The sequence below is a fragment of the Aythya ferina genome (genome assembly GCF_964211825.1).
Source record: "Aythya ferina genome assembly, chromosome: 15".
NCBI lineage: Eukaryota > Metazoa > Chordata > Aves > Anseriformes > Anatidae > Aythya > Aythya ferina.
The window spans coordinates 1,443,692-1,458,388 of record NC_140314.1 but is presented as its reverse complement, the minus strand read 5'-3'; the positions used below and the strand labels follow the sequence as shown (position 1 = coordinate 1,458,388).

The 14,697-nt window shown below is 52.7% G+C and overlaps 1 protein-coding gene across 2 annotated transcripts in view; it reads right to left on the bottom strand.

The window, feature by feature from the left end:
• PKD1 (polycystin 1, transient receptor potential channel interacting) overlaps positions 1–14,697 on the bottom strand; it is an 87,299-nt gene that overhangs the window by 16,552 nt on the left and 56,050 nt on the right. The window contains exons 16-26 of one of the 2 annotated variants that reach the window (XM_084537355.1): positions 13,969–14,118; positions 11,528–11,671; positions 10,285–10,564; positions 8,718–8,934; positions 7,505–7,655; positions 6,401–6,553; positions 4,113–4,257; positions 2,669–3,271; positions 2,028–2,184; positions 1,029–1,281; positions 231–426 (exon numbers count right to left, since the gene is read on the bottom strand). In XM_084537355.1, coding sequence (XP_084393481.1) covers positions 231–426; positions 1,029–1,281; positions 2,028–2,184; positions 2,669–3,271; positions 4,113–4,257; positions 6,401–6,553; positions 7,505–7,655; positions 8,718–8,934; positions 10,285–10,564; positions 11,528–11,671; positions 13,969–14,118 — 2,449 coding nt within the window. The remainder of the gene's footprint in view (positions 1–230; positions 427–1,028; positions 1,282–2,027; positions 2,185–2,668; positions 3,272–4,112; positions 4,258–6,400; positions 6,554–7,504; positions 7,656–8,717; positions 8,935–10,284; positions 10,565–11,527; positions 11,672–13,968; positions 14,119–14,697) is intronic. The other variant, XM_084537356.1, reaches the window with a different exon arrangement.

Sequence of the window (14,697 nt, the reverse complement as noted above, 5' to 3'; positions counted from 1 at the left end):
CCTACAGCAAGAGGTGACTCTTTTTTTCTCCTGCTCCATCATCAAACACACAAAAACATCTGAATGCTGTGGGTAAGCCCTGAGCTGACTGCTCGGTGCTCCTTCAAACAACAGCTGGGCTCTGGGCCCTGCCAGGGAACATTTGGTGCGGGATGCCCCGAGGGGAGCTCTCAGGGAGCTGCACAGATGTCACCCTAGCAGTCAAGCACGGGAGGAGTCTGTGTGCTGACCTGATCCTCTGCCCCAGCCAGTTTTCACCAGGATCTCATATTTATACAGCCCGTTCTTGCCGCAGAAGGGAATCACCCCGACGCGGTTGATGTCAATCATGTCCAGCTTGTGCACAATCAGCGCGGCCACCGAGTAGGTCACAAAGCAGACGGCGCACGTCAACAGAACGATGTAGTTGAGGCCCGGGCCTGGAGCCTGGAAGAAAAGAACCAAGCTGAAAAATGCTCTCTTTCCTCAGGAGGACCCCGCTGCTCCCCAGGGGCTCTGCTGCCTCCTTGCTGGCTATGAACATCACTCGCAGCACCACGTGCAAACAGAGACCTGTCCCTGCTCACACTGTGTTCAGGACTCATGTGCTGGCAGCAGCCAGCCCCAGCTCACTGCAGCAGCTGCAGGGAGCTCTCTGCTCCCACCTATGGCACAGCAAGAGAGCTGGAAGGAGCCCCAGTGTTCCCAGGAGCCAGGGAGCAGCTGGCAGGTGCAAACTCGCTGGGACCAAACAGTGCCGTGACAGCTGGGAGGAGCATTTGGCGTCTCACGAAAGAGGTGAGCACACTGCGAGGTATTCAGACTGGGGAATAAAGCCAGCTGCAAGCGTCTGCTTTTAGCATCAGCAGCCAGGACTCACGAGCAGGGGACACAGCCCCTCTGTGCTTGGCTGCAGCTACTGAAGGCACACAGGTACGGGTGCTGGTCTGCCAGCCACCACCCAGCCCCAACGTGAACGCCAGCGGGAGCCCAAGACCTCTTTGTTCAGAAGTGACAACATCACACAGCCTCTGCTTTGTTCTACTCACAGGGAAGATGAACTGGACAGAGTTTGGGGGCACAAAGAGGCTGGCCCCAAAGGCGGTGAGGTGCTGGGTTAAGCAGACGGCCTGGTCTGGCCTGGTCTCCTCGAGTGGGACGATGCCTTCTGTTTTCCACCGTCGCTCCTGCTCGCTGAAGTACTGGCACAGGGACGTGTACAGCCCCAGGGTCACCTCCACCGGGGACCAGCTGAAATGGTTGGTGATGTTGAAGTAATACTTCTGGGTGGTGTCATCCGTCCTGGAAAGGGCAGGACAGCAAGACATCATTACCCACGGGCTGAAGGGACACAAACCCCAGTCTGACAGATGTGTGCCCACGGAAATCACCCCCCTGCAGGGACAGGTAAGCACAGAGGAGGAGAAAGAAAGGCCTGGTGAACGTGGTATAATCTGCACAGCCCTCTGTGCAGAGGTTCTGGGGCTCTACAGACCCCTTGAATTCTTCTCTCTTTGCGTTATTTCAGTACCTGGGAGCACTGCACTGCCTGTCCCTTCTCTTCTGTGTGCTGGGAGCCTTGCACAGCTCTCCACCCGCCCTCCCCTCTGTCCCACTGACCCCCACGACTCTTCCAGAGCAACTTCACTTCTTGGCTGGGAGCAGACTCGCTCATCAGGAGGATTAATTCCTCTTTGAACGTGCTGTTACCAAAAGCCATGGAAGTTGTGTCAACTTACACAACAGTGGCTCCACTCCTGCCCCACCTATTCCCAAGCTGCCTGTCTTTCTTCTCAGATCATGCCTAGGAACGGCTCATAAATAACACGAGGCATGAACACACACACTCCTGGGAAAGGCAGCAGATCAGTGACTGAAGCTACAAGAACAACTGCTCTGACAGAAAGGAGAGAGCTTGGCTCCAAACCCCAGTGGCACAGCAGCCCGTGGCAGCCTGGCATTAGCCATGGCAAAGCTCTGGGAATCCCTCGTGCACATCCACAGGACAGCCTGGGGGCGGCAGGGATCAGTAGGGAGGGTGCTCTTACAGCGGCGAGGTGAAGAAGGTGTAGAGCTTGTGGTCATCTCCAGACAGGGCCTCCAGGCTGATTTTCTTCGAGGCAGTGCAGTTGTACTCGTTGGGCTCTGGCTCATGGTGGAGATAGGCCATGATGAACGGCTCAGGCTCGCTTGCGATGTAATGATCTGCACAGGGAGAGAGAGAAAGAACAGAAAGTACTTTATAAACACCAGGGAGAGCTCAACCACGCGGCTGCTGCCAGCAGTGGATGCTCGGGGAGGAGTGTCAGCAACACGGAGCTGGGAGAGATGATTTCCTGCCTGCACTCTGCCTGCAGCTCAGAGGATTCCTGAGCAGGAGGCTCTGGATCCCAGTGTACCTGACCCAGGGACAGGACAAGCTCCCTCTGGTGCTAACACAGCTCACAGAAGCCACGCTTTGCTGGGAAAAACAAAAGGCTTCTCGGTGTCAGAATCCACAGACAAGGATTGCACCAGGGTTGGATAATGCCCATGACAGCTGTGACCTCGGCAGCACAGTACAGGACCTGCTGTCCCGAGACGTGCTCCCAAACACATCCCCTGACACAGCCGCCCCGTGCCTCCAACCCAGCCCTCCCCGCCCACGGGAAGAAACAGCAAAGAGCACGGGGAGCTGGCTCTGAGCTACCGTTCAGGACTTTGTAGGTGAGCCTGAAGTGCAGTCCTGCTTCTCGGTTGTTGCTCTCCATGGTCACGATGAGGTTCACGGACGTTCTTGCCTCGATGACCTCAGTGCCAGCAGCCAGATTGTCAGCGTCCGTGTTGTTTGACACCATTACGGTGATGGCTTTCTCCGAGTCCAGGCTGCCGATGGGGATCTGCACCCCGTTGTGGGTCTGGAACTCCATGGAGGCCACCTTCGTGGACACGGTGTAGTTGCTGATGTAACCAAAGGGGAACGGGTTGGAGTCCACTTGGAACATGACTTGAATTACGTCGGTCAAGTTGGAAAGGGTGGTGTTGAAAGCCTGGGGGATGGAGAACTGGCAGTTCGGCGTGTTCTCGTAGCAAAGCAAGTTAAAGGGATCAGATCTTTTGCCTGTGGCCTTAATTTCTCCCCCCACCAGCTCCAGGGGCTCTTCATTCAGCACGCGAGACTTCATGAGGATGCGCATCAGGCTGGAAGACAGGTTGTAGGCTTTGGGGGCCAGCAGCAGGTTGTGGGAATCAGCAAGCAGTTCCTGGGGCTTGGACTCTTGTGAAACCGTATTGACAAGGTGGATTAAGTCCCCTGTCAGGAGAGAAATGACAGTGCAAAGAGAGGAGCTGGTAAATAGTTGAGTTAACTACTAACATCGAGGTAACATCTGACACCTTCCCAAAACAATCAGACAGGCCTTTCCTTGCTGTTTTCTCACTGTCACTCTGCACTGCATACAGTGACCTGCCACGCTTGAAGTGTTCAGTAGCCCTGAGCTGAAAATAGAGCTGTCAGCTCTTCCTGCCGTGTCTGGGCTAATCTACACCGTTTGGTGATGAGGACTTAATCATGACAAGCTTTATTTTCCTCCTGTGAAGTGACAGGAACAACAGATTGGGAAACAGCGGAGCGGATAAAACAAACATGTTACCAAGTTTTTGCATTATATATTGAAAAATGGTCAGAAATGTATAATGAGCAGTGCAAAGAAGGCGTCTCCGCTTGTAACCACGTGGGAATTTCCAGTATTCAGGGGTGCCCCAATAAAGACTGGTGCCCTGCTCAGCCTGCAACCAGGAAGGCGAGTATCTGGAAACCATATCTGTTATTCATTCTTTACAAGAATGACAATTCCCTGAAGTACTGCAGAGTTTACTAACAGCTGTCATATTTAAATATCCACAGAGACAGCTGACAAAGCCAGGATAACCCTGGGAAAAGTGCAGGGAGAATAAAGCAATGGGGATGCCATGCTCCGAATCTCAGACACGATTCCCCAAACATCTCGAAAAGGCACGAGCCAAACCTCTGGTCCAGGCAAAAGCCTGCAGAGCTCCCCTCAGCCTGCTGCTGTCCTGCAGACCAAGCAGGGAGCTCTGTGCCCACAGCAGCGTGGTCAAATGCCACCCCCTGCCATGTGAGCAGAGCCCACCTGTGATGTTGAGAATGTTGTCAGCGATGCCTGTCGGGGTCACGGTGCCCTGGGTCGTTTCCCCCTGCAGAATGGTCATCATGGTCTCCAGCTTGTTCAAGGTCCTCGTCAGGCAGGACTTGCAGACCATCTCCTTGCTCACCACCTGCACAGGGAAACACAGCCTGATTCAGCTGGCTGAGTCCTACAAAGACCCGAGGACATTTGTTCAAACACTGTTTTCGTTCTCCAAGTTATCCCTGCTCTCTCCAGCCCCGAGGAGGTGCCTGCAGAGACCAGGGCTGCTCTGCCCACACTAAGAGGTGCCAAGGTTTTGTGGGTGTCTCCAGAAGCCTTCTACCGACCTCCCCTCATGCTCCCATCTACAGGCAGGCATGCTAAGAGGTGATGGAGGACACATTAGTTTGAAAAGGACCACGAAGGGCAGCATATTCAGATTCCCTGAAGTTTGGCTGTAAGGACCAAGCACGTCTCCTTGCATTGCAACTCACGGATCACCCGTTTGGGGCCACACACTGCTCCTACAGAAATCACCCGGGAGGAGCTGCACAGGATTCCTCCACACGCTCAACTGTCTTCAATGGCAGCAAGGTCTGGCCCTAACTGAATCCACTTCGGTGTCCAAGTACTCCTGGAAACTGTGGGAGGGATCCTGCCACTCAGGCATGATGGATGTCCCTCCCTCCGCTCCCAGACGTGTCCAAGAAACAGAATGTTCCAGCCACGGCCTGCAGCTCCCAGCACTCTCAAGGGCTGGATGGGAGGGACCGAGGCAACACATGGAAGCTGTTACCACAGGCCAGTTCCTAGCTCTTATTCATCTTTTTCTTTTAATCATCACAGGATTCAGACGTGATTCACCATATGTTTTGGTGAAGAATTAAAACAGTGTCTGCAGGTCTAGAATTCCCCTGGTTTTGCTTCTATTTGTAAGCTACGAGAAGCTAGGATGTACTCTGTATGACAGCGAGACAGACTGAGATATCGAGGACATCAGGAAAAAAGAACCCACTAAGAAGAATGAGATTCTTTTTTCCCCTCCAAGAGAAATTTATTCTTATTTTTCCTCTCTCCTGTAGGAAAAATTAAAAGTATCAGCACTGATTGACACTGCTACAGGAAAGTAAATTTGTGATCTCTGTGCTGCTCTGAACCATTTGGGAAATTCTGTATTACTCTTTTTATAAGCTTTTTATTCCAATCCAGAGCACAAGCTAATCCTGGAACATCACCTTTTCTCATAGAACAAAAATTCTATTTCTAGAGTTGAGCTTCCACAGCGAGATCAAGTCACAAGGCAAGGGCATGGGTGAGAGACACAAACAAAGCACCAGCATCAGAACGGGGCGTGCTGAAACCCAAATCCCTGAACAAGGATGAACAGACAGAAGTGATTTTTGAGGCTTATAGATGTTGAAGCTGAGGAAGCAGCAGCAGACCAGGCGCTCTGTGGGTGGGATGCAGTAGTCTGTCCGTGATTTCAGTGAGCGCCTGTTCCCAGCGAGCACGGTTGCTGACCTGGCTGGGGGGCGATGAGCAGCCAAGGTCAGGGTACCTGACTCCAGCCCCGAGAAGGAAAGATTGGGAGGGCGGGGAAGCAACAGCATGCCAGAGCAGCCTGGCTGACCACCAAAACCCTAGTGCGTTATATAACTGGGCTCTCTTCCCTTTTGCCCATCTGACAAAACACACAATACCACTCCTCAATCCAACAGGCAGCAGCCCCAGCACCAGGGAGCAGAAACTGCTGGCTGGCCAGGGAAAACAGCGCTTCCAGTCAACAGCAGAGCAAAGAAGTGCTTCTCATCTTGTACAGGGCTGGAAGGAACATCAGCCCTTGGCTTTGGCCCCTGGCTCAAGGCAGGTCCGTCTCTGCTTGTGTTACTCCTGGTGGAGCCCAGCCTGTCCTTGGAGATGCTGCGCATCCCTCAGCAACTTATTCCAGTGCCTCTCTTACCTGCTGGGGCCCTTCCTACAGTCTCCATCTGCTAGTTAAGGATCCCTCTTGCAAGCAAGCTGCCACAGCAAGGCTGGTATGGAAAAGCACAGAGCTCCTAGGTGAACTTCCAGCACATGAATGCATCATCTTAAACCTGCCTGCTAGATCGGGGCAGAGCTGACAATGGTTAGGACATCTCCACTGAAACCCTAATGATGTCAACAAGTGACACTTGTCCTTGTGTGGTGTGTGGGACAGAGAGGGGCAGGGAAGCAGAACAAGAATTGAATTGCTCCTAAGCTGCACCTGAAGGGCAGCAGGTGGGAGGAGGTGGTGACGAAGTACGTACCGTGCACTGAGCCAGCGCTGCTGAGATCTGCTGGATGTCATCCACCGTGTTCACGTTCAGCGAGTTCAGGGTTTCTGTGATGTTGTTGCGGGTCCAGGTCCGCAGCTCGAACTCGTTCCCAGTCTCAGGCTCCAGAAGCTCCGTCCGCTCATACTGAGGGGATCAAAGCAGGCAGTGAGGGAACGCATCGGGCTGCTTCAGTGATGAGCTGTGCTGCAGGCACCTCTCCTGCATTCTACACCTTCTCCCCGCCTGTTCTTCTCCCCTCTAATGAGCTGGGTTTTCAGCAGAACTTTCTCAATTTCACCTGTGTGCACTCAGCAATTCACTTAACACCCTCACATGGGACAGCTCGGCAGCACACCAGCGTGCAGTCCCTGTCCAGCTCAGCACAGTGCCTGTGCTCGTGGGCATCACCCCTGCCTGGTGCACAGGCATGCAGCAGGCTATTTTTGGGGGAAAAAGCACGACTACAGACCAAAATTCCTACCCTGCCTACAGAGACACACAGAGGGACTGGGTCCTACTTTAGACAGGAGTGAAAGCAAAAGCTGCCAGGAGGATGATGCTCCTACACCATAGATCAAGAGCCTCTTGTGCAGCCAGAAGAGCTTTCCAGCTCAGCAGTCAGGACAAGGAGGTCTCTGTAGCACCCAGACAGCACCTGAGCGGCTACCAGGAGTTTCCAGGCCTGCTGTGATGGAGCAAGGTGGCTTCACGGGAAGCATGGGGCAGATGGGGGAATTTGGGCCAAGATTCCTGCTTTTAAATTCAGCGTTTAGACTTGAGTTTTTCCTTTCAACTAACCTATCTGAACATGACAGCTGAACAGGGGATGCCCAGGCCATTGCCTTCCCTGGGACCCCTGCTTTATTTTACAGCCCCTCAGCTTTCTCTGGTCATCGTGTGTCTGGAGACTGTTACTCTCTTTTTGATGCATGGAAATCACTCCAGCCCCGCTCCCACCATGCACGTATGCTGATTTACACGGAAAACTGTAGCATTAGTCACTTCCCTACATCGCTGTGGAAAACCTGGCCAAAGAACATTACTGGCGATCGCAAGGGCTTCCGGAGGCCCCTCTTGGGCAGAGTGCTGCTTTACCTCATTTAAGATGGTGATGAGGGCCAGCGAGTACTCGATGACCTGCTGAGGGTCCCCCTGCTTCACTAAGCCCTGGAGCACGGTGTCGGTTTGATTGTAGAGCCAGTAGGAGAGGCTGGGGAAGCCCCTGGGTAAGCCGATTTCCATGGAGCTGCCGAAGAAAAGAGGCATTTGGTTGAAGAGCGTGCTGTCAAATGGGGCTGGGGGCAGAATGGGGAGCCGGGAAGGAAGGTAAGGGGGGAGCAGGTGGTTAAACAACAGCGAGAGCATTGCTAATGCCTGCCCTGGTGCCCAGTTTGCACCAGGATGTAGGAACTTCGGGGACCTGAGCCTGCTCCCTCTGTGGGCACACACAGGTGGGCTGAGCCCAGAGGAGAAAGTCCAGGTTTGATGTGACGGAGCGTAAAGGGCTTACAAACAGGAGCAGAGTGCTGGGAGGAGCTGCGCTGCTTTTGGCACCATTCCCCGGGGCCTGAGGAACAGCTGGGTCACAGATTGTCCTCCCCAGGCACCGCAGGGCCGTGTGCTCCCCCCGGGGGGCTGGGACCGCACGGACAGTGTGGAGAGCTGCAAATCAGCCCGGAGCAGTAGCAGGCACAGAGCTGGGCCAGGAGGCACTGAGACCCCTTCAGGAGGCTCCCCCAAGACCCTGGGGCACTCGTTGCCTGCATGGAGCACACTGGAAGCCAAGGGGTGTTTGGAGAAGGGGTAACTGGGATTTTAAGGTGCTGGCCCTGCTGAGACTGGAGCTGCAACCCCTTCCACCCTGTTCCAGTGCTCGTGCTCCCCACCGCAGCTACACGGCACCTCCCTGGCTCTCAGCAGCAGGCCACCAGGCCTCCTGCAGCACCACCGCTTGCTGCTGCCACTTCTCCTTCAGCAGCTCTTGATGCACAGAAGGGGGCAGAGCACAGAGCATCAGAGACCTTCTGAAAAAGCGACACCGTGCCTTCAAAGCAAAATGTCAGCAGGAAATTAAGAGGGGAGTCAGGGGAGCCGTTAAGTGCTGGGAAAAAGTCTCCCCCTTGGGAGACAATCCACAAAGACTGGAGTTCTCTGTGGCTGCAGTGCCTCACTTCTGCTACATCTCCCTTTGCCTTCCTGCAGGGGCCTTGTCCAGGAGGAGAACATTTCACCAGGATGTGACACCCGGGAGCCTCAGCCAGACCCCGGCACGGTGCGCAGCCCCACAGCAGCCTCCCCCCAGCCTTACCGGTTAACGGCCACCACGGTGGCACCCAGCTGGTCCTGGACGAGGACTGACACGGACACCACGAAGCCGCTCTCCTGGAAGCCCGGGGGCAGGAAGGCGCTGTGCTCGGCACGGCTGCCCTTGTACACGCAGAACTCGTGGTAGTGCCCGGCGCGGTGGCGCGATGCCAGCAGGATGTACACCAGGGGGTCGTCCACGTTTTCCGTGTCCCGCCAGCCTGTGAACAAACCCAAAAAGAGGTGACTGGGGGGGAGGGTACTGGGGAGATGTCACCACCCTGGAGCCCACAGTTGGGGCAGCTTAAGGATTCCAGCAGGCCGGATGATGTTTTCAGGGCTGCAATGCAAAGGTTTGACACTTTTCCTGATGTTTAGGGTTTTTTGCGTGGGTGTTTGTATCCTCTAACATTTGAACGGGTCTGTGAAGAGCTCCCATATAAAATAAAAATGAGAATAGAGCAGCACTCATCCAAGGTCACAGTTTCTGCACCAATCCTGCAAAGCCTTACATTAGACAGAGCTTGGTGCAGTGCTCAGGCCGTTCAACATTTTAGGAACAAATGGGTCTAGGACAGAACCTGCACAAAGGTTTCCCTGAAGCTCCTGGATAACACAGGGAATGTTGTGGGGCTGGGCAGTGTGGAAATCCGCTGCACTTCTGCCAGTAAGCACCAGTGAAGGACTGGGAGGACCTGGCTCTGCCAGGGCTCACTGCACTGGACACAGAGCAGCGGGGCTGCGTCCTGAGCATTCCCCTTCAGCTTAAAAACAATCACCCAGAGCTAGAATTCCCACTGCTCCAAAGACATACTGATTTCATAATTACTCTGGGTAATACCCTGTGTAGCCAGTACCAAAGTCACAGTCACAGCACGCTGAGCACACTTCTGTTTCTCCTCCAGCTTAAACTGCGCTTTGGTGACCAGGCTCCCCAGAACCAGCAGGGCTCGTCATTTCCTCTGCGGCGTGGCTTCCCAGCATTTGTGCACAGAACACATTAATCTCTAACACTAATCATTTGGGGAAATAAGGTTTTCAGAGGCACTTATTCGTTGGCCCAAGGCTATAGGCTGTCAGCCAGGCCGCTTTTCCAAAGCTGGTCTCTTTGTTGCTGTCTCTGCAGCTGGTTGAGAAGGTAACTGCTGATGGGAACATCCAGCCCACATGGAAGAGAAGGCCCCAGTGCTCTGTCTCTACTCTTCCCACGTCTGTGTGACTCAGTTTAGAGCATCTATGTTCTTTTTCCTGCCCCAAAACGCCAGTTTCTTCCATGAGTACTGTCCTGCCCTGGATACTGCCATTCAAATACATGGACTAGGTATAAAAAAAGTGCCTGCCGTGAATTTTAGAGAGCTCCTTAATTTGATCACACAAAACTGCTTGTGGTCCAAGGGGAACAGAAATGTTAAGGTCCACTTCTGAACTCAGGCCTGACCAACAGTGTCCTGGGGCTGGAGTTAGGGAAAAGACAACTTCTGTGAGAATAAGGGCAGCTGGTAACTTACTGAGCAGGAGAAACATTTGCCCACGAAGAACAGAGAGGGCTGGCAAGCGCCCAGCACACTCACCTGTACACTCAAAGTGCACCTTTGCCATCAGTGCCCGGAGCGGTCCTCTGGGAAACAGCCTGCAGGACCCTCCGACGGGAGGCTGGTTGGGCAGCAGGTCAATGGAGGCAAAGCCTTCCTCCCCTGTCGTGAGGTCCGTGATGTGGAGGGTGAAAGTGTACCCCTCCCCGTCCTTCAGCGCCCCTTGCCTCAAGACCAGGTTCATTCCTGTATCGCCAGTGGATGTAGTTCTTTTGTCCAGCACGAGGGACTTGTTTTTAAAGCTGTGCGCTGCCCATCTCTGCGGATATGAAGAGGGGAAAGACAGGAGAGGTTTTGTTTGAATCTGAAGTTATGCCCTGAAACGTTTTCAGATTGAGTCTCTTATAAAAAGTAACAGATTTCTAGTGGGAGCGTCTGCCAAATTTGCAGTTGATAATTCAGCTTTAGTCTCGTGTGCTACAGCAACAAGAACTGGAACCTTTCCAAAATGTCTGGTGGGAATATTTCCACTGTGAGATCTGCTTTAGTCTCTGGGATTACATCATCCTCCGACAGAATATTTCATAATACAGAATACAAAACACAGGAAATAAATTAAGTACTGGTGGAGTCTCCACGGGATACCATGTTTTATATGCTGTAAGCTGAACGTGTCCTGGATGATTACTGTTAATAGCACAAATGTACAATTGTGATAACAAGAGGATTGCTGAGAGAGCCGGCCAGCAAATGCCATGCAAGTACATGCTCGCCTTGCTGGGAGAAATACAGACTAGCTCTCACAGAGGGACTTCCACTTCCAAGACCTGTTTCATTCAACAGGTTGCAGAGACGCTGCGTAGTGGAATCTGTAATTAAAGGAGAGCATGAGGGACTGAGCAACCTCTGCCTGAACCACCAGAACAGCGTGTGAAATGCCAACCAGCAGGGAGATAAAAGCACTTCACTGATCTGTTACAGGAAAAACGTGGCCTTTGCATAAAAAGGTCTGGTCATTCATAGGCTTGGCTTGAAAATAACTCAGCAAGGCCCCCCGTTGGGTAGACATTGATGGAGCACTAACAGGGCACGTGTCCCACAACCTGCAGGCCCACCAGAGCAGCTGTCTCCATCAGGATGCAGCTGGAACAACCTCGGACAAGGAGAAGCTCAGACAGCTTGCCCGGGGACTCAGTCTTTCCACCCTGACCTCTGGGACTCCCCTGCTCTCCCTGAAGTCTACCAAAAGTGGAACAACAACCAGCGTTGCGGATGGCTTTACCCCGAGCTTGGAGTCATTGTGACAGTTCTGGCAGGTCCCCTCCAGGTACACGTAGGAGCTCTTGCTGACTTCGTAGACAGACTGAGCCTTGCAGGAAACACACTCCAGGGACACGATAGGGACTCCTCCCCTCTTGATGAACACCTGGGAAAACAAGAGGCTCCGTCAGGAGGTCTGAGAGGCTGGGGGGCAAGAATGCAGACACCTAACCAGCAAGCAGCCATCCCAGCACCTGGTTCTCCAAGCAGGAGTTGCTCTGCACCAGCCCACTCTGTGCTAAGGGGACAGCAGAGAGGGATTTCCAAAGGATCTCAGGTCAGACTTCAGCTACCTCAGTTTTCTTATGCTGGGCGAGGTGAGTTGTTCTGCCACTGATTTTCAAGAGCCACCCAAAGCCAAGCTGGGCCCATCAAGGAAATTCTGGGTTTGTTTTATTTGCATTTTTCAACAGGAATCATTTTCAAAATGCCCCTCTTGTACCCCATATTGAATTCCCAGTGAGTCCTACTTGCCATTCAGGGTGGGGGTGATGCTACCTGAAGCACTTTGCTGTTCTGAGCATCGCAGGACGGCTCTCAGCCCTACAAAAAAGAGATCTGCACTACAGCTTGGAAAAGAGGCGAAGTCTAAATGGAAGGAGGAAAGCCTCCATTATAACGCAGACCAAACATCTGGTGAGCACCTGCTCCAGGAAGCAACTGCAGCTCTCCTTTGTTTTCTGGGGGCCAAACCCCTGGCCCTGCCTCTGCAGCTGTGCAGAGCCTGACTCCGAGGGATCACACACTTCTGCGGTGCACACAGTGCAGGGCTGTGGGTTCCTGTCCTCGGCACAACAGGGTGCTTAACAGGAAGCTTTTACAGAACAACAGAGGGCTCAGAGCAAGCCAGTGAGCCTGGTGAACTGAGGATGTCCTCTGCAAAGGCAGTGCCTGGTCCCCCCATGCTGCCTCCCCTGCTCCTGCTCTCATCTACTGAGCTTGGCACCAGCTTGCACCCCTGGGCTCTCGAGTGCTGTGAGCATTCCTGGCACAGCTCTGTCCTGGAGAGACAGGAACGGTGGCAAAATTAGCTAGATGCAAGTCCTGCTGTGCATCAAGCGCTCCTTGCTCAGAAGGTGGAAGAACCTCCTTTTCCAGAGAGCAGGGTGTTATTCTGGACTTCTATCTCCGATCTAAGCTGCACATCTCAAGACATCCATCGCAGCTCCCCGGAAAAGCACTCCGAGGGAGGAAAGCTTCAGAAGCACCGGTCTCTAGACACGATGGCTGCTGAGCTCTGCCCGGTTCTTTGTCCAAATGCCTTTAATCCCCTAGGAAGCAGGACCATCTAGCAGGGGCCAGAGCCCTCTGCCCTGGCATAATGAATATTCTGAATTCAAATAAAGACAATAGCGAAGACACTGTTTAGTATGGCAGACTTTTAAGAGGGGATAAATATTCCGCAGCATTAAGCCTGAGTGCATTGAAGCTTCATTCATTCCTCCAGTATTTGCAAATTTCCTATGACACTGGAATCATTGTTTTGCGCTCATGCATGGAAACCAGATAGTACGGAATGTCCTTGAAAGACTATCAATTTAATTTTTTTCTTTTTATCCTCCAGCTTTGGTTTAAAACCCAGGCAGTAAGAATTTCCATTTTCAGACTAACTATATCTCTAATTGCCAAACACACCACGATGAATGTTTCTGACATAAACCATAACTGCTGTCGGACTGCAGATGCATTCAGTGTTGGGCTTAATTTGACATAAACAACATGCACTTAAAAACCCTCCCTTAAAAAAATTCAGAAGGAGAGAAGAGAGGAACTGTTGACAGTGAAATTAAGGACCAACTCTTAGGAAGCTCTCTCTGGGTAAAAATCAGGGAAGAGCCTGGAAAGGTGACGTGTGAAGGGCCCGGCACTGCACACAGCAGTGGAACAGTGACTGACCATGGGCTGCTTTACTGTTCTCTTACAGATCTGCTGCCTCTTGGTCCCAGGAATGGCAGCAGCCCAGGGCTGGGTGACTAACACCAGGCTGCGCAGCGAGACCAACCCCAGCTCCGCAGGAAGAAAGAAGCTCAAAGGGCTTGGCACGACAGGCACAAAGAGCTGCCCAAGGCAGCATAGGTGAATATATCACGGAAATACCAGCGTCTGCTCCTGCCAATGACCTGGGTGGGATTGGTTATGGAGCCCCAGCGATGTCCTAAAATCTCCCTACCCTGCACCTCTGATAGTGGAGCCTTCCACAGCCCCTCATGGGACTGGCACTGGCTCTCGGTTCAGGCCAGGGAAGGAGACCTTGGGACCTTGGAAACAGAACCTCAGAAGGTTCTAGTTCTTCCTTGGAAGGCTCTAGACAGAACAGAACAGACATCCAGCAGACATCCAGCATGGCTGTGCCCAGCAACGGGCGCACAAAGGCAGAAAGTGACAGCGTTCTGTGGTACGTACGGTTTGATTCGTTGCCTCGGGACTCATGCCCTCCTTCCAGACAGTGAGGTTGAACGTGTACTCCACATCTGCTTCTAATACAGCTTTGGGAATTGTGACATTTCCTCCCTTGGCACTGAAATTCAGAGAGCACCCTGCAGCCGAGCTCTGCTTGCAAGGAGAAAAGAACTTTCAAACCCTCCTTGGTACGGGTGCACGTCGGGTTAGTCCACAGCCAAAACATTCAGGCCCACACAAAGCCAAATCACTGCCACAGACCTTACTGCGCAACGCCACCGCCGGGGTGGGAGCAACGGGGCGGGGTGTGGGTAATAAAGCACATCGTCCTATTCTTCAGGTTAGTAAGAAGTTTTTAAAACACTCCTGTATTTCATCTGAGTTCCAAATTCTTATTTGATAGCAATTAACTTTTCATGAATTAAAGTTTATAAACATTGCCAAACAACACAAAAAACGTCAAATTGAACTTGAAAGTCTAATCCACACACACTTCACGTTTTTTTTACTTTGTAAAGACAGAAAACAATGATCTTTTACAAGCAAAACAATCCTGCATTCAATTAGAAAAATATTCCCCAGGTGGATCTCCCATGACAATTTGAACGGCAACTCTCCCCTGCCCTTTTACCACTGCAGTGTCAGATCGTTTCAGTGTGCCAGGAGGACAGGCACAGCGACTTGTCTGGGACTACCTCCTTGGGACTTGCCTCCTCTGAAGTCCAACGCTGG